Genomic DNA, 24485 nt, shown 5'->3' with positions numbered 1-24485 from the left:
TTGCCTCAGGAAACTCAGATGCCCAGAATGTGAGAGCTACAGGAGCAGGGCCTGGAGGGGGCTCATCCCACTGCACATGGCCTCATCCTCCCTTTCCAGGGGGAACACCGAGGCCCACAGAGGGACCAGGGCTATCCCAGGTCACACACCTGCTCTAGGGCACAGTCCTGATTGGGGCAAGAGTGGGCCTAGGGTAGGACCCGCCTACTGTGGCACATTTCCTTCCTCCTGGGGCTCATTTCCCCCTGGAGGTGGCTTCACTAAGCCAAAACTCTGACATCTCTGGCACTGAGTTTTTGTCACTGACACACTGTGTGACCTAAAGTCCTCTCTGGGGACAACCCTGCTCCTCTGCCCCTTCTAAGGTCTGTTTGAACAGAAAGCCCTTTCTGAGCCTAAAGTGCTAACACTCAGAAACAACCAGTGACGGTCTGGTGAGTGAAGAAATGGACCTGAGGCAGATCACGGAGTGGCACCGGTGTCCACGTGCCATGCCTTTGCAGGGTTGCCAGGCCCCTCCATTCCAGGGAGCCAGGGATCACTGCTCAAGTGTGTTCGCGAACAAGTGGTGGCAGCAGGAACCCACGCATGGGCAAGGCCGACTGCAGTGGGGCGGATCTTAGTTTCACAAGACTGAGGACAGACTATTGTTCATCTTTCCAGAGTGGATCGCAGGGGTGGAGCCTGAGTCCACAGGCACCTGCAGGATGGGGAGGGAATTCTTCCAGGGCCAGCCCAGGCCAGGCACTGGCAGGTGGCCGGGATACAGGGGGAAGGAACGAGGGGTGCGGACCGGAGCTCCCAGGGGAGACCTGGGTTCTCAACCTGCTAGACCGGACAGCTCTGCCTGTGCTGGGGAGGCAGGGAGACACGCTTGTGAACAGTTCCCTGATGGAGGCCCACGGGCCCACGTGGGGCGCCCTGGAGGCCACGGAAGGCAGGACCACTTACTGAAGTGCCTGGGCTCCTTGGCGTGGGGCCCGGGCTTGGCGGAGGTGGGGCCCCCCGGGCCCAGGGCCTGGCGCTGGCTCTGCAGGGTCTGGTAGAGGCCAAGGGTGCGGCGCTTGGCCTTGCGCAGGATGTGGCAGACGTACTGGAAGATTTCCTCGTAGCAGTCGCCCGGCTCCGCGTAGCTGGCCACCGTGCTGGACGACAGGTAGCGCTGCCGCTGCTCCAGCATCAGCCGGTGCTCCCGCTGCTTGGTCTCCGAGAACTGGGTCGCTATGACAACGAGGCACAGGTTGATCATGAAGAAGGAGCCCACCTGTGACCAACGGGAGGAGAGGACAGGGATAGAGGGGACAGAGGGGTGGAGAGAGGCAGAGTGAGGGTGGGGCGAGAGGGAGAGGGAGAGAGGGAGAGAGACAGGGACACAGCGATGGACACAAGTGACGAGGCAGGGCAAGGGGCAGAAGGGAAGACAGGAGGAGGGGCAGGGACACATACGGGACAAAACAGGGAAAGGACAGAGTGCGAGGCAGACAACCAGAGACAGGGGCACAGAGACACAAGAGCAAGGAGAGAGAGAGAGTGAGACAGGCTCAGGGAGAACACAAACAGAGGGCACAGGAGACACAGAGCGATAGCGACAGGCAGAGACAAGGAGACAGAAGAGGAAAGGGGGGTGGAGGGCCCAGAGAGACACAGAGGCACAGCACAGGTAGGGACAGGAAAAGAGCGCTGAGGCCTTGCTCCAAGAGGAGGTCAGGGCCGCAGGCGGCGGTGGCCCAGGCAGCTCCCCAGGCTCCGCTGGGACCGGCTTCCAAACCCACTGCCCTGAGGCCCCTCAGCTCTGGCCACAGCTGCCCTCCTGCCGGGAACATCAGCACTGAGGCCAGGGAGGAAGGCACAGCCCCTGTCAGGCTATCCGGGCCCTGAGCCCCACGCCAGCCCTGCCCGCTCTCTGACCTTGCCTTTGGTCCCAACTGGGAGTCCAGGCAAGAACAGAGAAGCATCCCTGAGAAAGGGCTTGCTTGTGTGGCTTTATCTGGGTTTGGATGGGGTGGCCGGGGAAGCTACCCAGTTAGCGCTAGGGGTCCTCTCCACCTCAAGTCCCAGGACTCAGCTCCAGGGGCCCCTCCCCCTGATTTCCAGAGGGTGGGCCCCTCCCCTGGCGTTTACTAAGCCTCTGAATGGGCTCAGAGCCTGCCAGTGAGGAAATGGGTGGGTGGCTGTTCACCCTCCTCCAGGCTGTCCACCAGGAGGTCCCTGCAGCCCCAGTCACTGACTCATCCTTCCCTACACTCCCCTACAGTATGGCTGGGGATCTGGGGTTCTGGGGTCATGAGGTGAGGGCTTCCAGGCTGAGAGGACTCGGGAGAATTCCCAGGTAAGAACATGCCCCACTCATTCCCTCTCTCGGTCATTTCTTCCACAAGTATTTCCTGGAGGCCTGCTCCGGACCAGGCCTGTGTGGGGCAGACAGATCCTGCTCTCTGGGGGTTTACACCTGCCAGTCTTCCACCCAGCCTGTCCCTGCAGCTGCTGCCCCTGGGGGACCCGGGCGGCTCCCCATCCCCTCCAGACCTCCATCTCCCCATCTGTAAAATGGAAGGCTTAGGCAAGATCAGCTTAGAACTTTTCCAATCAGAGGGAGCTCTGGGGATCTGGGTCTGAGAGCCGAGGCCCCTCACAGGCATGGTGGCCCCAGGCCAGGCACCTCACCTCTCTGGGGCACAGGCTCCTCACCTGAGGAACAAGCAGGTGGCACTGCATGGCCAGGGTTGATGGGGTAAATGACAGCATGGTCGCTCAGGCTCTGTCTGGACTATCACTGTCGCCATTTCACTATGAGCTCAGGAGTGAAGGGGCCTGCCCTGGGTCACGCTGGTAGTTACTGACCCCAGAATCAGCCCTAACTCCATCAGGAGGAGCAGCCAGAGCATCCTTCAGCCTCTCTCTGAATTCTAGGCTTGTATAGCAACCCCAGTGGTTCCCTGTCCCCACTGCAGGACTGTGTCTGCTTCAGGATCTCTGTGAACAACCCCTGCCCAGAAGGCTCTCCCTCTGGCTGTCACACCCACTCCCCATTTCCCCCACCCCTGAGCCTTAAGGCTCAGTTCTGGTGTCACCTCCTCCAGGAAGCCTCCTGCTCTCCTATGCCTCCTCTGAGGTGGGTTGAGGCCTTTTTGGGTGTCCCACTACCATGGCTCCTAAGATGCTGTCTACTTAGCCCATCTTCCCCATGAGACAGGGAGCTCCTCCAGGGCAGGACCCCGTCTGACCCACTGCTCAGCTCCCAGCACTCTGCCAGGGCCTGGTGCAGCACAGGCTTCCCTGGACGTGCCACAGAGTGACTGGACCAACCAGGGGATGAACGGCAGCACTGAGCAAAGTCTACTTTTACCCAGGGTATCTCCTATGGGTCCAAGGTCCCAGCCTCCCCAGGAAGGCACGGAGCAAAGCCACCAGCAGATGTGTCTCAGGTCACCTGTCAGCTTGTCCTGAACCCCAGTCAAGGTCCCATCAGCCCAGGATGGGGTGCTGCCCTAGTGGACCAGGTGTGCCCTCTCCCACCACTGGGAAGCCAGAGAAGCCAGCTCACAGCAGAGAGCCAGCAGCAACTCTCCCAGGAGTGAGGCACCTTGACATTTGGGGACTGTGTGGGGACTGTGGCTGCAGCTGCAGTCAGGCCTGACACGGTGGATGAGCTTGCTCTGGCGAGACTGTGAGGAGGAGGGCAGGAGGGGCTGGCCTGGAAGGCGCCCTGCTCTGTGAGGCAGATGGAGTCCCTCCTCCATCTCCAGGTGACTCCCACAATGCAGGGCTGCCTGAGAGGTGAGGGTCCCTCCCAGAGTCTCAGGGAGCTCCACCATGTGACAATAGGCTTGGTCTCCTCTCCAAACCCAGCCTGGGAAGCAGCCCTGGCCTGTTTCAGGGAATCCTGTCTTCCCACCCGGGGAAAAGAGGGATATGCTGGAGCCCTGGAGAAGCTTCCATCCTGGGGCTGCCCCGGCTCAGGTCAATGGAAAGCATGTATTCCCAGGGACTACGAGGCAGAGAAACAGGAGCGTGAGCCATGGGCATGGGGAGGGAGGCACTCAGGTACCAGAAATGAGAAATGAAGGCAATCGGAAGTGATGGATGCCCCCTGCCGCCGTCCTGACAGGTCCCTTCCGTCAAACGCTAGGAGCTGCATTTAAAAAATTGCCCCTCCTGCTCTCTCTCCCACCCAGCTCTTCCAGCTCTGAGGGGCTCTCCAGGGACTCCCAAAGACGCCACACCCTGTCCCCCATCCATGTGTCCTTGGGCCTGCCCAGGAGCCCGCTTCCCGGCACTTACTATGATCAGCAGGATGAAGTAGATGAAGTTGTAGAAGGAGTGCGCGTCCATCACGTAGTACATGATCTCCACCCAGCCTTCCAGGGTGATCACCTGCGGCCAGGGCGGAGCAGGGGGGAGGGGGCCTGAGCCGGGCCGCTCCTCTGGAGGGCGGGAGGCAAAGGCGGCGCCCTGGACAGAGGCCCCCCGTGCGCCGGGCACTTCACACACACCACCTCTGGTACAGGGCGCCCATCGCCATCCTCATTACAGGTGAGAGGTTAGGGCCCTTGCTCAAGGTCACCCAGCGGAGGATTGGAACAGAGGCTTGACCCTGCCCCTGCTGCTCCAGAGCCCACACCCTTTCCAGTCTACCACACCAAGGCCAGGGGCTGGAAGTAGGGGTCCCTGGACTCCAGCTCCAGCTCACCGGCTGGGCCACTCTAAACCTCAGCTCCTCTCCAGTGTGTGGGGCTGAAAGAGCTGACCTAGCCGGGCTGGCTGCGGCCCAGCTGAGCCTGGGAGTGTGGCAGTGATGAGGCTGTCCCCACACACTCCTTCCAGGAGAGAGAGGCAGAGCAGCTTTGGGTGAGACAAACACAGGGTCCTCCCCAGCACTGCCATCTTCTTCGCTTCTGGCAAATGCACGAAGCAGGAGTCCCCGGGCGGCCCACCCACCCTCTCCAGCCGGAGGGTACCAGACTGCAGTGCTGGACTGTGATCACATGTCACCTGGACGCTCTGAATTCTGGGGTCCTGCTGCTCCCAGAGCAAAGTGAGCAGAACAGCCACCTCAGCAAGGCCCAGCCCCTCTTCGGGGGCTTCTCACCACCACCCTCTGCTCCTGCCCCTTCTTCCTTCTGACAGCAGGAAGGTGACCCTTCCCGAGCACTCCCTGCACCCTGGGCTGACTGCTCCACTCACGGCCTCTGGCTCATTCTCAGCCACTCAAGGTGGGGGGTGGGGGATGGTTACCCATTCTAGAGACATGAAAACTGAGGCACAGAGACATCAAGCAACACATCCAATGTCCTCCTACAGCCCTTTCTTTTCTACAGTTGCTCTGTCCGTAATGTGGGCATGACAGTGCCTATTGGTGCCAGCAAGTTGGGCAGATTTCAATGAAACAAGTGGCAAGTGCCTAGCACAGGGCCCCGCCTGCCAGGTGAAGCTGCTCACTCCACGCCCTCCCCACCAGACCTGCAGCCCCCCAGGACCCAGCAGCATGGGGGCCGGCGTCTCACCTGGAAGATGACAATCCAGGCATAGCCAATGTTGTCGAAGTTGATGGCGCCTTTGTGAGGATTGGCACTGCCCGTGCGGCACACATTGTAGTAGCGGTTCCAGTTGACACAGAGCCCGCTGGCGTTGAGGTCCTGGCGCCCGGCCCCGAAGTCGTAGACGTCATCCTTGGACAGGCAGCACTCGCGGCCCTGTTCCTTGAGTGGAGGGATCTCGTGGCAGCCCATGATGCCATTGTCCCCCGAAAGGGAGCAGATGAAAGGCATCTCGTCGTCCTCCTCTGGCTGGTAGTAGGGGGGCAAGGCCACATCCCCTTGTCTGTCCACAGGTGATGGTGGGTAAAAGAGAAGGGGAGGGGTCACTGCCATTACCTCCAGGCCTTTGCACATGCTGTTCCCTCTGCCTGGGACACCTTTCCCCACCTCTGCCATGGTCACAAAAACTCCCCCTGAACCACTGTGATCAGTTCCAGGGTCACCCACAGCCTCGGAGGCTTCCCTGAGGGAGCTTCCCCAGGACCAAGCAGGCTGATCCTGGGCCCGCTGTGGCCAGACTGCCCCCTGCACATGACTCCACTATTGCTCCTGGGGCATATGCATCCAGCTTCCTTGGGAAGCTGGGCTTTTTTAGGACAAGGACTGGGTCTCAGCACTCCTAGACCCCACACACTGTTCGGTCAGCATAGAGTAGGTGCTCAATTAGCAGATGCTGAATTTTACTTGATCCACCCTCCCATCTATGGGACCTGGGACTAGTCACTTCCCCTCTCTAGATCTTGATTTCCTCATCTGTAAAACAGAGATAACAATCCCTGTCCTGCCCTCCTGCAGGGTTAATCTATGGTTCACCGGCATCCCAATCAAAATCTCAACATGATTTTGTCTATGGAACCTGGCCAGATGGTTCTAGGATTTATCTGGATGAGAGAACAGTCAAGACAATTTTTAAAACAAGAAGTATGGGTGGATTCCAGACCTGCGAGAGGGCAAAATACTCTACAATTACAATTATTAATACAGTGATGTTGTAACCACAACAGAAATAATCATGGACCATCACAGTGCACAGAGGAAAACCCATGTTTAAAAGAGAACTTAGTATATTACAGAGATGCCTTTTCAAATCCATGGGGAATGGAAGGACTAAACAATAAACGGTGTCAGGACAATTGCTATCCATTTGGAAAATAATAAAGATAGATCCCTACCTCACACCATAAACACAAATAAACTTCCTGAAGACTTGGTGTTAAAAGAAAAAAAGAGAATGTAAATTTCTCATTATTGTTTACACTGATTGCATATTGCAAATAATATTTTGAATATATTAGGTTAAGTAAAATTTATTATAAAATTTTTTAAAAAACAAACTTCCAGTGGATTAGAAAGCATAGCAACAAACATAACTACACAAATATTACAAGAAAATATAGAATATTTTTGTTAACTCGAGATAGGTAAAGCCTTCCTGGATGAGGCACAAAATCCAAATTAGCCCGGCTGGCATGGCTCAGTGGCTGAGCATCGACCTAGGATCCAGGAGATTGCGGTTCAGTTCCCGATCAGGGCACATGTCCTGGTTGCGGGCTCAATCCCCCCGTACGAGGAGTGTAGAAGGCAGCTGGTCAATGACTCTCTCATCACTGATGCTTCTCTCTCTCCCTCTCCCTTCCTCTCTCTGAAATCAATATAGACATAATTTTTTAAAAAAAACAAAAAGCCCTAGCCGGTTTTGCTCAACAGTTAGAGCGTCAGCCCAAGGACTAAAGGGTCCCGGCTTCGATTCTGGCCAAGGGCACATACCTCTGTTGCAGGCTACACCCCAGTCGGGGCTAGAGTGGGAAGCAGTCAATCAATGGGTCTCTCTCACATCAATGTTTCTCTCTCTCTCTCTCTCTCCCTTCCATTCTCTCTGAAAAGCAATGGAAAAAGTATCCTCGGGTGAGGATTTAAAGAAATAAAACAAAAAAACAAAACTGTGTACTAAGTAAAAGTCATTAGGAGCTGAATGAGCATCTAAGGGCTTAGTTTAGACTGGGACTTTGTGATACCAATTTTGAGAGCTCAGAGGCTTCCGTGCTCATTTCAGGGTCCAGCCATTCAAGGGAGACCCACCATCAGCTCACCTTGGCACACGCACTGATCTCCCTGCACCCCTGGGAATAAGGATTGGGACCAGGTGCTGAATGAGAGGCCTTCCTACCCCTGAAATACATTCAGCACCAGGCGCCCCCAGGTAAGGCTGGCTGGAGCCGCCTGGGCAGCGGGCCTCACTCACATGGTGAAGTTCTCCTCCAGGAAGCAGCGGTTGCGCAGCAGGCCCGCCCAGAGCTGCACGCCGATGATGCCGAAGATGAAGAAGACGAAGAAGCAGAGCAGGAGCACGTTCCCCAGCATGGGCAGTGTGTCCAGGAGCAGGTTCACCAGGATCCGCATACCTGGGGGGCAGAAGGGCGGAAGGACCGTCAGGCAGGGAGCGGAGGGCCCAAAGAGAACGGGGTGGGGGATGCGGAGAGAGGGGCAGTGGGAGGAGAGGTGGGGACACCGCCGTGCATGGGAATCTCAGGTTCCCTTCGCCTACAGAAGCTGTGGGCTAAGTCGCTGGAAGGTGGCTCATGAATCTTATGAAACTGCTGTAAAAGATGCATGTGTGATGCCATGAATTTTCCTGGGAGAAGGTCCATGCAAGTGTCTGTGGCCCCAAAGAGGGTCAAAAATTTGTGTGTCACCCTTGATTGCACCTCCCCCAAGATCCTGTGAGAGCCAACACTGCCTGCCTCTCTAGATTCATGTCTCTCTCTCCTGCTCTCTTCCCAATTCGCACCCTGTGCAACACCAAATCACTTGACGCTCCCTACATATTCCATGGGATTCCACCCCCTGTACCTTCACTCCTGTTACGCTCTTTCTTCCGCCTCTCCTTTGCCTGGAAAACCCCCACGCAGCACCACAGCCCGGGTGAAGCTCCGCTTTCCCCTGTGGAGGCTTCCCACACCGTTTCTCGCTCCATCCCAGGGAGAGTTCTTCCCTCTCTCTTCTGCTTTGGGAAGTCTCAGCGCCTCTGGCCTGGCCTGGCCTGGGCTGCCCTATGCAGTTGTGCAGGTCACATACCCCACAGCCGTGAAGTCCTCATCAACACTAGCCTTCTTCCAGCCCTGGCGTATGGTGATCCATTTACCCCTCCCATCTCTTCTACTGGGCTATAAGCTCTTGGGGACAGGGCCTGGGCCTGAGTGACCTCCGTGCTCCCAGAACCCAGCAGGTCCTGGCCCAGAACAGAGGCTCAGCCAACATTTGTTGAATGACTGCTCGTGAATGTATGAAGTGGTAAGTCACGGAGACAGAGTGGAAGCCAGCACAGGGAAGGTTGGAAAGATATGAATAGAGAACAGTGGCCCTGTCCAGACTTTCATTTAGTCCAGGGGCGACGCTGAGATGGTTATTAACAAGGCCAATTATTTGGGATTTGCATCATGAGCTCTGTGTGGGGTGGTTTCCAATCAATAATTAATGCCCACCCCCATCCTCCCTCCCCACAAAATTAGGTCAGCCTCCTCTCGGGAAAGACAGTGGGGCTCCCTTGCAGGCAGCTGCCTCCAATTGATAGCAGAGCATAGTGAGGGCTCAATGCCCCAACTCCACACATCCACCCCCCAAAGGGTAGCCAGGGGGTGTTGGGAAGAGGGAAGCATTTTTTTAAAAGCGGCCTATGATCCATCTGAATACCAAGTAAGTCATCACAGAAAGTGGGCTTTCTGGTGCCCACTCATTCATTCATTCATTCATTCATTCATTCATTCATCAAACACTTATCAATACTGCGTACTGGGGGGTGCCGCCCACATGGCAGGTCCCAGAAAAAACAAGTCCCATTCTCACCCCCTCAAAACTTGCAGTCTAGCAGCAGGGGAACAGGGGGCCACAGTGCTGGGGGAAAGGACTAAGCCCGAGGAGTAGGGCAGCTCTGGGCGCATTCCCCAAAGGGCTGACTTGCACTGGGCCCTCCACGTGACAGGAGCTGGTGGCAAAGGCACAGAGGTGTGACCATTCAGCGTGCACCAGGTCATGCTTGGGGGCCTAAGGGGTGTGGGGCTCTGTGCTACGTGACTAGTTGGGGAGGCCAGTGGGCAGATTTCTAAGCAGGCGGAGCCCTTGATGGGTTCTGGGGTTTAAACAAGAAAGGGCAATCCTGGAGGCCAGGATGAGGCCAGAGGCAAGCTCAGAGGGCCAGGCAGCGGCTGCGAGAAGGGGCTGGATCAGAAAGGCCTCAAGGAGGCAGCTGGGCACAATCCCCGCCTGGCAGCTCCCCTGGCCCAGCCTTTTTGCTCAATTAATTGCATTTCCCTTGTTCTCAGGGGTATTAAAATTCTGAAAGACCCCTGAAAACCTGCGGGCTGGCTTTCCTGAGTGGCAGCCCGATCCCTCCTCCTTCCCTCCTCCTTCTACCGAGCTAGGCCCCAGCTCATAGTCCTTCCTGGGGCCCAGGTAGTCCCAGGGCCAGGGAGCAGAGGCATAATTAGCTAATTAGGGACTAAGAATGAATTCATCACTTCCAATTAGGGCCTAAGAACGAGTTCACTTCTGTGCCAGGGACAGCGAGCCATGGAATTAGGGAGTCCAGGAGGACCCCAAGAAATCCCAGCTAATCCTCCTCTTATGCCCAATCAAGGAATTGGCCAAGGCGAGCTGGATGGTTCCACTGGCCTTCGGTGCCCCGGCACTGAGCACAAGAGATGGAGGCAGAGAGATGAGGGAGAAATAAAGACAGAAAGAAAGTGAAACAGAGAGAGACAGAGAAAAATGGAGACAGAGAACAGAGATGGAGAGAAAGAGAAACAGAGGCAGAAACAGAGAGACTGCCTTCAAGACCCATCATGTATCTCCCTCCACATCTTCCCCTAGCCAAGTCCTCCTCCTCCAGGCAGTCTTCTCTGATTCTCGGCCCCAGTTAGCCATGAAGCCCTCCTGGAGCTTACCTGGTTCTGCTCTCTTAGTGGCTTTTCTGGCCTTCAGCCTAACATAGGAGTCGGGTGGGCCTTGATGGGGGCAGTCTGCAGGCAACCCCATGAGTGTGGCTGAGGACCCTGCTTCCTCCAGCTAATAAGGGAAAGAGGGCCCCTGAGTCCCCAGGACACCCAGTGCAGCCTCTAACCCTGTGAGCACCCAGAGCACCAACCCTGGACAGAATATCTGGGTCTCAGTCTTGGCTGGGCAGCTTTGAGCAGAGCCTGCCCTCTCGGGGCCCCAGTGGCCTCATCTACAGAAGAGGACAGTGGTTCCTGTCCAGCCAGGCTCTCAGGAGTACCACAGGGTAAGGGTGAGGTGGGTATAAATTGTGGGCCAAGAAAGGCCTCCTAGCAAGATGACATAGAGCAGAGACTCAAAGGAGGCGAGGGAGCCAGCCGAGTGCACACCTGGGGAAGAGCTCTCCAGGCAGAGAGCATGGCCGGGGCAGAGGCCCAGAGGTGGGAGCGAGCCAGGCACCGTCGGGGAGTAAGGTACGAATGCCCGAGTGTGACCTCATCTCTGGAAAGGGCCAGGCTTGTGGGCTCCAGGGCCAGGAGCATGACAGGGCCACATGGTGGCTGCCTTCTGAAGGAAGCTCCCACCTTTCCCTAGGACAGAAATTGGGAGTGCTGAGGGTGGGGTCCAGGAGGGATGTGGCCCCAGCCCCAAGCCTTCCCTGCTGAGGTTGTCCAGGCCAGAAACTGGGCTTCCTCCGTGACTCCAGGGCAGAGACTGGGCCTTCCGTCCATCAGCCCTTCTCTGTCCCGCCCAGCCTGGCCCAGCCATCGCTAGCCTGCCCTCAGGATAATGCACATGTGGGTGGGTCCAGATGAAGTTGGTGAAGGTGGGGGCGTGGCTGGCTCCCGGAGATATTTTAAAGGTTGAGAAGAGGGATGGGAGGTGGGATGTAGGAGCAAGAGAGGAATTGGGACATCTCCAAGGTTTGGGACCAGCGGCCAGAGGCATGGAGCTGCCCTCAGTGGAGATGGGGCTGTTTGGACATGTGGAGTTTGGGGTGCCAGGTGTCTATCCATGTAAAGTTGTTTCGTAAGATCTCGGGGTCAGGGGTTCAGGAGAGAAGAGTGTGGAGTATCATGTGGGTGGCACAAGGGTAGAGACAGTCTCTGGATGGCATTTATAATCAGGAGCTAGGAGGAGACAGATGACAGATGGCAAACTGGTGGGGCCACTCAACCTTTTCACCCCTTTTCACCCTGGACCCCTAGGCAGGACCCTCTGTTCTAAGGGAAGCTGGGTAGCAGCCCGGCAGGGGGACCCTTTGGTAGCAGTAGGGGACCTGGGAGGAGATGGCGGGTGTGCTTCCTGACCAGCATCTCCCCCGGAGGTCCCGGGGGCTCTCCGCAGACAGGAGCTGTCAGCCCACGTTAGCGTGGCCACCCTGCCAGGCCAGCTCATGTAGAAAAGGCCGGGGTCACAACAGCCTCTGCCCGGGGCACAGCCTGCAGCCAGGAGGAGGGGAGTCGGGCCGAGGGCAAGGGGGCCAGGTCTGGCCCTGTGAGTGGAGGGTGCTGAGTGGCCAGGAGAGGCCGTCTGCTGCTCCTGCCACAGCCAATGCCAACTAATCAAGGGCACAGTGGGTGCCCAGGAGGTCAGGCCAGGCAGCACACAACCCAGCCCTAGGACACAGCTGCTGCCCCAGCCCAGCCGGGGGTGCCGATGAGCTGATGAGGGGCCTCAGCACTCACTCCTGAGACAGAAAACAAACCCCGGCCAAGGAATGCGCACCCCTGCACCCTCCATCCCGGGAGAGGCCTCGGGTTCCTTCCCAAGGCCATCATACTATTGCCCTAGGGTACCATCTGCCTGGTGTGCTGCTGAAGGGTCCCGTGCCCACTGTGGTACAGAGATCTGCTCGTTCTTCAAGCGCCTCGTCCCCACTGTCCTGTGAAGCCCTTCCCCTTGGTCCCCACTGCCTCCATTAGAGCACGTGTCCCACTGGCCCATGGCTCCTGGCTCACGGCTGCCTGCAGAGAAGGGGCTGCATCTGAATCTTCTCCATGACCCCACACCGGACCCAGGGCCCGGCCCGGTGGCCCCTCAGTGGATACTGCTTTGGATGAACGGATGGATGAATGAATTAATGAATGAATACATACATGTCTACATAGTGTTGCACTCCCTTGACCTACTGTCCCACCCAGGAATCACTCCCCCCTGATTTGTAGAGTAAACATGACCCTGGCGGGTAGAGGGACCTGCTTTCACCTTACCCCCACCTCCTAGCATTTCTCTTTCACAGTTCTGGCTGCCCTTTCTCCCTCGTGAGTCAGGTTCTCACCAGATGTTCTAACCAGATGTTCTCCCACCTTCATCTCTTCAGAGAAGCCCAATTCCCTGGGGAAATCGGGCCCCTTCACTCCATCTTCTCTCCCCACCTCCTTCCTTCCCTTCCTTCCCTATGGGAGCTGCCAGGCCTTTCTCCCACAGAACAGCTTGGGGACACCTTATGGGTGCCAAGAACAGACAGCCCTGAAGTCCAGGGTACGCCTGGGGTCAGAGCCTCCTTCAGCTTCCCTCCTGGTTCCAAGTAAGCACACACTCCAAGCGACAACATGGAGATTTCCATCAAGCTCTGTTTCAAAGTGTATCTCCCAGCTCCCTTTCCAATAGATGCCCCCAGGACAGAGACCAAGAAGAAGTCCTGGGACCTCCCTCTTCTGTCCTCAGCACGACTGGCCAGGCCCAGCATAGAGCTGGCAAACAGTCAGAGCAGGCCTGGGCTGCAAGGGCAGGGGCCAGCCAGGATTGCCCTTCAGTCTGATGGGGAATCAAAGAGCCTGTATGCCCAGGACCAAATTGTTCGGAGACTTCTCCTTCTAAAACCAAGAGTCTAGGATTCTGCAGCTGGGTGAGTCTAAGATTCTCTGTGGTTCTCAGCAAGGCTGATTCCAAGATTTCAGGGGTATGAGACTCCCAGACCATTAGTGTCTAGCAATTGAGGGCTGGGACCCCATTTTATAGATGGGGAAACTGAGGCACAAAGGGTGGAGTCAAGCCACTGGACAAGATCACAGGCACAAACCCTGGTCTAACTGCCTCGGATGCTGCAGTCTACGGCCCTGACACTGGGGCCCTTCCACGTGAGGAAAGCTGGGATGGGGCAGTTGGCTGGGACCTGTTCTCCACCTGGCACTGCAGACTCACCCATGTGGAGGTGCTGCGTGCCATCCCATTGTGTGGACAAGGGACCAAAGCAAGAGAAGAGTCTTTCCCCAGGCTTCCTGCTAATTAACACAGGACCAAGCTTTGAATGCCGGCAGGGCGGCTCAGAGGCTAATCTCTGTGCTGTGAGCTAACCACTGTACATCCTGCATCCTGCCCTGACTCATCCCCCTCAGGTACCATGAGAACTCTGCACCCTGGCAGTGAAAGGCATTCAGTGGGGGCCTTGAGGGCATCTTTTCAGACTATGGGGCCTTCCCACATTGACACTGGGTGTGGGCAGGGGTCCTTCTTGATGCCCTGCAGCCGGGGTGGGTGGCTGGGGTGCCTACATACTAAAAGGAGAGAAAGGAAGTCATGGAAAGGAGTAAAAAGCTCTGGGGCTGTGCAAGCACAGTTTCAAATCCCAGCTCTGCTCCTGGCCAGCTGTGTGGCCTTGGGCAGATTACTCAAGCGCTCTCTGCCTCAGTTTCTCTATCTGTAAAGTGGGCCAATATCCTAGGGCTGCTGTGAAGATGAAATAATATCGCCCGTGTAAAGCACTCTGGTGGGTTTGTTGTAAGCCCCCTATAAACTGTCACCATTTATCGTTATTACCTTGGAAAGTCACCGCCCACTCTGCCCACCCGCGGTCCTTGGTGCAGCCACACTGCTCCCAGGCTGGTTCCTCCTCTCCGCCTTTGCACATGTGGGCTGTCTGCCAAGAACACGCTCCCAGCCCTCCGTGCGCTTGGTGAGCGTCTTTCAAAACCAGATTCTGCAAAGACGTCCTGGTGCCAGCACCCTCCGTCCTCAATGCTCCCAGCACCTCTTCATAACAGTCGCACAATTAACCACTTCCTGCCCTCGAGGCTCTCGCTAAGCTCCTTACACACATTATGGCATTTCATCCTTTCAAAGCCATATGAAAAATTGGTATTATTAACCCCAATTTAGGAGAAATGGAGGCCCAGAGAGGAGCGTGGCTTGCAAGCAAGTGAAGGGACGAGACCCTGCGCCTGTCAGTGCAGAGCAAACCTCCAGTTCCTGGTCCTGTAGCTGGGGTCTGACAGTGGCCTTCCCACAGCACTGTCAGCTTTGCCGCTCTGTCCATGGACCCTGTCCTGGGAGCTCGCTCTCCACCTCTCTGCACCAACCCATCCCAGGCCTAGCCCAGAGACCGTGCCTGGAGATGAGTTCTTTTTTTAAAAAAAAAAACACGTCTTTATTGATTTCAGAGAGAGAAAGGGAGAGGGAGAGAGAGAAAGAGAAACATCAATGATGGAGAGAATCATTGATTGGCTGCCTCCTGTACGCCCCACGCCCCCGACTGGGGATCGAGCACACGACCTGGGCATGTGCCCTGACCGGGAATCGAATAGCAATCTCTTAGATCATAGGTCAATGCTCAGCCTCTGAGCCAGGCCAGCCAGGCTGTAGATGAGCTCTTGCTGAACCAGGGGTTGTGGCTGGATGGGGCTCTTGGGGTGGGCAGTGGCCCAGGCCAGGCTCAGCACAAGTGCCCCTGAGCTCCCCAGGCCTCTGTACGTCCCATGCACAGCCTGGGCCCGGTGTGCTGTGGCCAGGCCCACACGTGGGCCAGCAGCTCAGACTCAGCTGGCTCAGGCCTTAGCAGTGACTGCCCTACTTTCTCACTGGAGGGAAAAAACCACCTTCATATTTAAATGGCTTGGCCAATAGGCTTTGGGAAGCACTGCACAGGCTTAAGAGGTGTGTAGGTCAGGTGAGGCCTGTAGTCGGCTGGTGCCAGAAGGGGGCGCTTTTAGAGATAATCCAGCCCTATCTTGCCAAGGCCCAGAAAGGACTAGTGACTTATGAAAGGTCACACAGCAAAGAACCAGGACCCAGCCTCCTGACTCAAAGTCTGGTACCTCCTTCCTCCCTCCCCAACCTTCTCCTCCATCCTGTCTCCTTTCCTTTATCCATCAATGGCACCATGACTTCCAGGTCCCCCACCCATCCTGGACAGAGTTTAAAACCATGCATCTAATCAAGTCCTTCCTCCTGCTTTGTGCAAGGGGGGAAACTGAGGCCTAGAGACACTAAGGGCCTTCCCAGGTCACACAGCATGCTCCTGGCAGAGCTGAAAACCAGAGCTTGCATTCCCTGATGACCCAACTGAGTCTTCCTGGTTGGTTGTTTTTAAACTACTTTTTAAGCGGCACGCAGCCGCCCCACTCTCCACAGCTTTGTAACTAATAACCTATAATCTGATTTTGCCTATTCCTCACTCTCCAGCCTGCCATCTAGCGGCGGACTTGAAAGCTGCGAGCCAGCGTTGAAAAGACGGAGTCTCAGGGTAGAAGGGGCTCTAAAGATACAGGGAGGAAGTGGAAGTTCCAGGGAAACATCTAGAAAAACGGAGGCAACCAACCAAGCCTCTCCAGGAAGCACTTCAGAGAGCCTGTGTCCCCCATGTCACTCATTCCCTGGTGACTCTGGGCAGAGGGCATGGCACCTGGGCACAAAGCTGCCCCTCCTGTAAATGGGAAGCTGGATCAATGGACCTGCTCTACCAGCCGAGGCTCCTGTCAGCTCAGTTACTGGAGAACATGAATTTACCTTAAGCCCCCTTCCCAGGGGGAGCCATGGGAAGTTCTAAGTCGGGGGAGGGAGCACATTGGTTATATTCTGGATCCCAGCACTCCCCACGCCAGGTCCTGAGAGCAAGACTCATTTGTCAGCTGGGAGGTGGCATCAGCTCAGCACAGCGGCACTCCCAGCTCTGTCCGCCCTGGGCCTCGGTGCCGCCTATTAGCAGGACGGAGGCCCCTGAGGAAGGACTGGAGCCCTCTCTGGGCTCTCTGGTCCCTGCAGCCTCCCAAATTGGAGCCTCCAGGAAGGAGCACAGAGCCCATCCTGCCCTTCTCCAGAGAGCCAGGCAGGCTGGCACCAGGGATTTGAAAGTGACCTCCACAGCCAGGAGCCATCTAATGAGCTCCTACACAGTGGGAGAGGGTGGAAGGGAGACACACATGCCCACACGTCCCTCATGTGCGCATGTATCACATACGCACACCCCCCTACATGTGCACCCCTCACATGTGCACACTCCACATGTGCACACCCCTCATGTGCACGCACCCATGTGCACACCCTTCATATATGCACCCCCCCACATGTGCACACCCCCCTCACATGTGCACACTCCACATATTTACACCCCTCACATGTACACACCGTTCACATGTGGGTGGGTAACAAAGCTCAAGTTCTAAGTCACTTAGCACAGTGAGGGGCTCTGGGGCCCTTCCTTGGTGAAAAGCTGCACAGTGTCCTCCCTCAAAGTAAGCAGCTTCTTTTCACTGTGACAGCCACCTCCCCACGAATGAACCTCGCTCCTGAAAAGCCAGACTCCCAGCATTCTGCAATCCAAGTTTGATTGGGACTCAGAGACATCGAGGCCACCCTCCAATGTCTTCAGGCCCATGAGCCCTGTGGAAGCAGGACCAGTATCTGTCCAGTCACTGAGGGGTCCCATGCCCAGCACAAGCCTGGCACTGAAAGGTGCTAGTCAGCCTTTTCTGGGTAAACAGGTGATTGTGGGCTAGGGATGGGGGAAGGGGCGTCAACTCACTGGGCACACGGTTGATGGCTTTGAGGGGCCTCAGGACACGCACAGTGCGGATGGCTGACAGGTTGATGTTCTGAAGGTCCAGCGAGTACTCCACCATCCTGTGGAGAAAGGGGAAGAGTGAGGATGGTGCGGGAGGGACAGGCGGGGCCACGGGCCAGGCCACAGAGGTCTCTGGCCACCCACCCCCACCCACGTGTGCCCACTCCTGCCTGGAAAGCAGGAAAAGATCAGATCCGGGCTGTGCCCCGTCCTCAAGCTTTCGCCTCTTCTGTGAGCTGGGGGCAGGGGGCTGGCGACATTGCCCCCTAGACTGCCCTGAGGACCAGTAGTTGTTGGGGGCAAAGGGATAGAGGAGCAGAGACCTGGGTCCCCACATCAGGACCCTCATCTCTGGCCACTGAAATCTTATTTATGCTTAAGGTTCAGAGCAGTTACCCTGGAGTCCTGGGAGTTTTCCACACCACAGTCCACACTGAACCAAGCCAGTGTGGGTGAAAGCGAGCCCAAGAGTGACTCAGGCCCAGCCCCTACCCTCAGCAGTACCCACTCGGGCAGGGGCAAGACTCAAACTGAAGCCCTCTCTATGGCCCTAGTTTTCTTCCTGGGGCCTCACCAAACAGATCCACCTTCCCCCTCCATGGTCAGCAGTCCTGCAGCTCCATGGAGGCAGTCTGCCTCCTCCAGGACGTCTTCCCAGATCTCCGCAGGAAGCAGATCTCTGGGGTCCCCTCTGTGGTTCCTTACCCTTCCACCAGATCCTACCTACTCAACTGCTACCTGCCCCCACCACTGACCCAGGGCCTGCAGCCCCAGCCTGACTCCAGTGTCCCGCTCACCAAACCCTTCCCCCAAAACTCCCCCCCCACCCCAGGGCTCCAGCACTGCTGCCAGCTGCACCTGCCATCACGGTCAGCAGGAAATGAAGGCTTTTTCTAAGTACCATGCAAACCTGTCCTATTGTTGTAAAGCTGCCACCCCCTCCCGCTGCCTGAAGAGTAATTGAGTGAAAGCTTCCTTTGCCTGAAATGGCTCATCCACCCCCCAGCTTTCTAGGGCACAGGCTCTGGCTCTGTTCTTTATCTGTTTCTCTCCCTCTCTCTCTCTACCCCTTACACACACACACACACACAGAATCACACGCCTGCACACAACCACCATCGGTGCACACACATCCTCACTCCTTGGACGCCCTCATTAACACACACCTACCAGAGCCCAAAACCAGATGGGGGGGACAAAAAAAGAAGTGACAGAGACCTAGAACTAGAGACAGAGACCTGGGAGATCAAAGGGGGAGGGAGGGAGGGAGGGAGGGAGGGAGGGAGGGAGGGAGGGAGGGAGGGAGCCAGGGGTGCCAGGGGCAGCAGCCTGGCAGAGAGGGGGAGGGTTGAGGTGGGGGGGAGGGCAGTGAATGAGGGCAGAGGGCGATCTGAGAAGGGGGCATCGAGGGAGTGGAGCTGTGTGAGGATTCCGCGCGTGGGTGAGCCAAACTGTCATTTTCATATTTTGTAGAAAGAGCTCTAAAGGCAGCCAAGGAAATATGTGTGATGAAGGCGCTGTGGGGGTGGCACACATGGGCACACAAATGGGCACTCTTACACAGATGTGCGCGTGCTCACACACACACACACACACACCAGGCTTAGGAGAGACACCACATCACCCCAATCACAGGCCGCCAGGCTCAGCCCCAGCCAGCCTCTCCCACAAGCCCCATCCCTCTTCCTCAGGCCCAGGCTCTCTTGTCCTACCAAAGGGGACAGCACCAGGCCCTGGGGAGAGCTGGGTCACCCAGGCTGTTGATGCTTTGCGGGGTGTGCCGGACATAGGGGTTCTCAGCCCATGCCAGACTGAACCCACCTGGTACTATGTTCCAGGAGCCCCAGGGCTCACCTGCTAAGCTCCAGCAGGTGCCAGACGGAGATGGGTTCCCATCCCCATAAAGTCTCACAGTAAAAATAAATAGATGCTTCATAGAGGACGGGTAGGCAGAAAAAAGCAAATGGCTTTTGAAGGCCTGCTGCCTGCCAGGCACTGTTCTCATTCTCGCCCTGAGTTAACTGTTTGAGCCTCCCACATTGCCTGATCCCACCTCCACCCTCGTCATCCTCCCCTGGGCCAGGGAAGACCATGGCCACAGGCCACCCAGGGCACAGCTGCTATGGGAGCCCTCAGGACAACCCTGTCTGCTCTCTGACTGTGGGTCCTTCCAGGTCATCCGTCTGCCTCAGCATTTCTCCCAGGTTCTAACTCTCTCTTTCACTTCCATGGACCTCTTGGAGGTGTTTGCTGCAGCTGCCTCCCGCCCGGGATGACAAGCCGGGGGTAAGTGCACTCAGCAATAAAGAGCACACAGCAAACGCACAGTGAAAACGCTGGGGATTCTCATTTTTCGCGGAGAGGAAGAGGGTACACTGGACAGGATGGGGAGGGATGCAGTAGGGAGGTAAACTGTGGGTGTCCTGGGAGGCGCACCATCCTGATGCTGACTCCATGCACCAACAAGCCAATGCGGGGCGTCTGCCCCCAGCCCTGTAGCCATCCCTCTCCTGACAGCTGCAGCAGCCTCCTGCCCCCTCCACTCACAGCCCATCCTCAGCAGGAGAAAACCTCCTAAAACTGTGTCACTCCCCAAGTTAAACCTTCAATGTCTCCCCATTGCCCTCAGATCAAAGACCAAGCCCCTGGTGACAGCTTTCAAGGCCCTCCAGTGGGCCTGTGTCCCCTCCCCCCACCCTGCTCCTGCTCCTGCTCCAGGCCCTTTCCTCCCTGCACCCCTGGCTCCTCCCACACCCTGGCCAGTCTGGGTTCCCCCACAAGCAGCCCCTGAGCCAGGATTTGGGAGCAGCAGTTTATCTGGGAGGTGATCCCAGGAAGCACAGTGAGGGCAGAGGGAGAAAACTCAGTGAGGGGCTGTTCACGGGCAGGTGACCACTGTGGGCAACGAGGGTGCCATCCCAGCGGGACCCCTGAGAGACCATGTGGCCCTCAGAATTGGACCAGTGAGGGCATGGGCTGCTGGAGTACTGGCCGGGCACCTCCGCCTCAGCACAGCCCCGCACCAGCCCCGCCGCACACAGTAGGCACTCAGGGAACCTAGTGGCACGAGTAGCACCTGTGACAGGTGTTCTCCTACCCTCTTCTACCCCCTTCCTCCTACTCCCACCCTGGATGACAGCTGTGGGAATGTCCCACACTCAAAAAAGCGGAGGTGAAGAGGGGCCACTGTGGGTCAGTAACCACCAGGCTGACTCCCCTCGGACCCCAAGTTAAGACACCACTTGCAGGAGTGAGAAATTAATTCCTAATTACACAGTTACATTATCACGCGGCCTCAGTGCTAAAAGTCTAAAAAAATCAACAATCCCCCACTATCTCCTGCCAGCTCCCGAGCCTAATTAGGTGAGTAATTCTGCTGTAAAGTGAGCACTTTTGTCCTGACATCACCCCAGGGGGAGAGTAGCTGCCCCCAGTTCCCAGGTGTCATCCAGGGAGTGGGACTCGGTGCAGCCAGTCTGGGGGACAGACATTCACTGTTCAGGACACAGCCCCACTTATTCCTGCTGAGGAGCCTCCCTCCCCCACTCCCAGTTCTCCTGGATCCCAGGAGAGGCCCAGAAACCCAGGCGGAGGCAACCAGGGGACACCACCCATCAGCCACCGCGACGGGCTCTAGATGGGCATATGACCCCAGGTAGACCCAGCCCGTGAGCTGGCCCTGCAGGGAATTGGTTAACTCCCTGGCTAAGCCCCTGCCTGGGAACCCGGAGGCGCTAATGGCCATCTTGCCTCTGTGGTGGCCTGAGAACCTGCCAACACAAAGGAAGGCCGAGGCCAGAGCTGCAGAGAGGCAGGATCCTGACCATATGGTCTGACCCCTCCCTCCAGCTGTACCCGAGTCCTGGTCCGCCCCTGTACTTCCCGCTTCTGTGAGCCAGTCCATTCCCTTTGGGACTTGGGGCCCGTTTGCACTGAGTTTCTGTCACTGGCAATGCAGAGTCCTGGCTGATTCCCAAGGGTCCCCTGAGCACTCACTATGTGCCTGTGCAGAGTGTTTTATATCCCTACCCATGGGGGGATCATGGTGCCCACTGCGGATTAGAAAGCAGAGGCTCAGAAAGAGCCCAGGTCACATAACCAGGTAGTGAGGCATCCAGGGGCTCTGTGTGACAACCCCCCCACCTTATCAGTCATCAGGCCAGGCGGCCTTCTGGCTCCTGAGCACCCCCAGATGGCCAGGAAGCACAACACAGATGGCAGCACACGGAGAGGGGCCAGCGTGGGGCAGTGTTTCCCAGTGGTTAGAGCATGGAGCCTGGGTCTCCCTCCCAGTTCTGCTGCTAGTGCACCACGTGACCTCGGGCAAGTCACTGAGCTGACCTCACAAGAGTGTGGGGAGGGTGAGTGGTCCTCTGTGGATTCAGTGCTTAGAACTGGGCCAGGAACAAGTCAGAGCCAAACACTGTTGGCTAGCATTATATCACAGTCGCTCGCTCGCTGCCTCATCACTCTGGCCCACAAACCACACGATGCCTTCCTCAACCCTTCCCTGGACCCGCCTCCTGCCAGAGAGAGCCCAGGCAGCAGGGCCTCTGAAGCTCCCTGGCACAACCCCAGCACTGCCCACCACGAGCCCTGCACTCAAGGGACACCCGAACCTCTCCAGCTTCCAGAGTGCGCCATGCTGTTTCCAGCCTACATGCCTTGGCATTCGCCCGGCCTTCTACCTGGAGTGCCCTTCCTGGCTTTCCAGATCCCACGCCTGGGGCAGAGCTGAGCTCTCCTGACCTGTGTCCCACTGTGCCTCTGTTAAGGCACCTCTGGCTCTGTGGCCTGCTCTGTCATGTCCCTGGTCCTCAGAGCCAAGGCTAGCTCAAGGTCCCTGCTGGGTCCCCAATGCTCAGCCCAGGGCTCCCCATGCCAGCTTGTCAAACAAATGACTTGAAGGCCGAGATCAAGGAAAAAAGCTTGGAGCTAACAAGAAACAACATCACTGACTGAGATCTAACATCTTTTCAGGGAATACCCCTCCCAGGAGACGATTTCTGTGTGTTATTGATAAAAATAGGGTGTTTCCTCAAGCTTTTCAAGGGGCCCACGGGGGCTTTCTTAAAACGTAATTTAAGATGTAGCTAATGGAAAGGCAGCCGAGAGGCTGGAAACAGAGGCTCATCTGTCAGGATGCAGCTCTGTGATGACTCAGTCTCACGTTGGTTGATAACTAGACCAGCAGCCTACACCACTCTGCCCGCACCCAGCACATAGGTGTTCAGTGGAGGAAGGAAGGGAGGGAGGAAATAAGGGAGCGTGAAAATCAGTAACAACATTAACCCTTACCTCTAGCCAGCACTGACTTATGGGTCATTTTCAGCCATATATCGTCAAGGATGCTCTGAAACCAACTCAGGTCAAGTTCAGAGTAAAGGGGGAATTCGAGGCTACAAAGTCGAAGGAAGGGTTACGTGGACAGATCCCAGGCAGGTGGGAACCAGGGCAGCTCCAGGGACCTCAGCAGCAGGAGACCCAGGACCTTCTCACAAAGGCTACATTCAGGTGACAATAGTCCAGTGACTTTATCTCTGGGTAGAGTCGCTAGATAAATACGGGATGTTCGGTTACGCTTGAACTTCAGATAAATGACAATATATGATTTTTTAGAATATGTCCCAAATATACCTCATATCTACCTCCCATGAAATTTAGCTTCATTTTGCCATGAAGTAGTCTTGGCACCACAACATAGAGACACTCTCAGCTCTACCAAAGCTTGGGAGAAATGTCCCTCTCTGGGGACCCTCACCCTCTGAGAGCTGGATTGCTGCCCAGGTCCTTCAGGGCAGGTCAAGTAGAATATTTGAGCCTCGGAAAAAGTCAAACCCCTGACACTGTGAGTCAGCATGGGCTCTGGGGGCCGATGCACCTGGGCACAACCCAGATCTGGCTCATACAAGCGCTGTGACCTGGGACAGCCGCTAATCTCTCTGAGCCTCCATTTCTTCATCTGCACAACTGGGTTACCAACCCCAGATTCTCAGAACTGTGAGGATGTAAGAGCGCCCAGCCGTCAGCAAACCACCTAAGAGGATGTGGTTTCTGCCTGCCCGGAGGCCCGTCTGCTCTTAGGGGAGGGTACTGGGGATGGCCAAGCAGCTCCCCGTGCCCAGGCCAGGGGCCCAGTGCAGCTGGCCTCCGACCAGGCGCTGATGCCCTGCTGTGGCCTGGCCGATCAAAGCGCTGCCTCGCCCCGGCCACGGTGACAGGTTCGAGTTGAGCACACGGCCCACGCAGCCCAGCCAAGCCATGCAGGGTGATTCCGCACTCGTGGGAGTGTCTGGGAAAGAAAGGGGGCTTTGTGTGGGACCTGAGGGCGTGGGCTGTGAACTCCAGGACCAGAAAGCTGCCAGAGAGGGAGGCTGGCACACATGCATGAGCAGCTGTGGGACGGAAGGACACAGTGTCTGGTGACTTATTTCAGGATTCTGGATCAAGCAGGCCCTGAAGCCAGAGGCCCCTCGACTTTTGGTCCAGATGATAAACTCTCTTAAACCAGGTTTGGCGGATTCCCAGCCCGTGTTACTGAGAGAGTCCTGCCTGACTCATGACTGACTGGTGTCTGGCTTGTCAACCTGCGGCCTGAGAGTGTCTGGTGACTAACCCTCCTCCCCCATGGCATCTAGCATCCTGTTTCCATAGAGACAAACCTCAGCAGTGATCATCACTCTCTCCCCCACTCTGCTCCACATGCAAATGAGAAATCATCCATACCAAGGTTCCCACTGGAACCGTCCCAAGTCCACAGCCACCCAACGGTCAGTTCAGCCCAAAAACAATGGCCCCAGATACCCTCCCCCCCCGCCCCCCCCCCACTCTGTGGTGCCTGGACACAACAGATATGAAACAAACATGTCATGGAGCTTCCTTCTCCATGCTGGCCAGGGCGAGGCTGTGGGGACTCCAGGATGATGACAGCCTCGGCCCTGGCCTCAGAGCACCCAGTCCTTGGAGCAGAGAGACCTGTAGAGCCCAGGATAAATAAGGGCGTGAAGTCAGGGTCACGGCCTGAAGGGTGCCCTGGGCCTGCTGACACATGAAGTGTTTCCCTGACCCACAGATAATGCACAGAGAGCTATGCAGAAGGGAGGCTGGCTGCAATGGCTTCTGAAAACAGCCCCAGTGATGACCCTCTGATGCCCATAACCACAGCCAGGTCTGCTGGC

The 24485-nt window shown here is 56.8% G+C and overlaps 1 protein-coding gene across 1 annotated transcript in view; it reads right to left on the bottom strand.

Moving 5' to 3' along the window:
* CACNA1I (calcium voltage-gated channel subunit alpha1 I) overlaps positions 1–24485 on the bottom strand; it is an 80422-nt gene that overhangs the window by 29690 nt on the left and 26247 nt on the right. Inside the window, exons 4-8 of the mRNA XM_087814005.1 lie at positions 17269–17366; positions 7780–7939; positions 5505–5820; positions 4282–4374; positions 952–1264 (exon numbers count right to left, since the gene is read on the bottom strand). Coding sequence (XP_087670131.1) covers positions 952–1264; positions 4282–4374; positions 5505–5820; positions 7780–7939; positions 17269–17366 — 980 coding nt within the window. The remainder of the gene's footprint in view (positions 1–951; positions 1265–4281; positions 4375–5504; positions 5821–7779; positions 7940–17268; positions 17367–24485) is intronic.

The sequence above is a fragment of the Miniopterus natalensis genome, chromosome 2, assembly GCF_054644295.1.
Source record: "Miniopterus natalensis isolate mMinNat1 chromosome 2, mMinNat1.hap1, whole genome shotgun sequence".
Classification (NCBI taxonomy): domain Eukaryota; kingdom Metazoa; phylum Chordata; class Mammalia; order Chiroptera; family Miniopteridae; genus Miniopterus; species Miniopterus natalensis.
The sequence above is the reverse complement of the archived record's forward strand: the minus strand, read 5'-3'. Positions and strand labels throughout refer to the sequence as shown.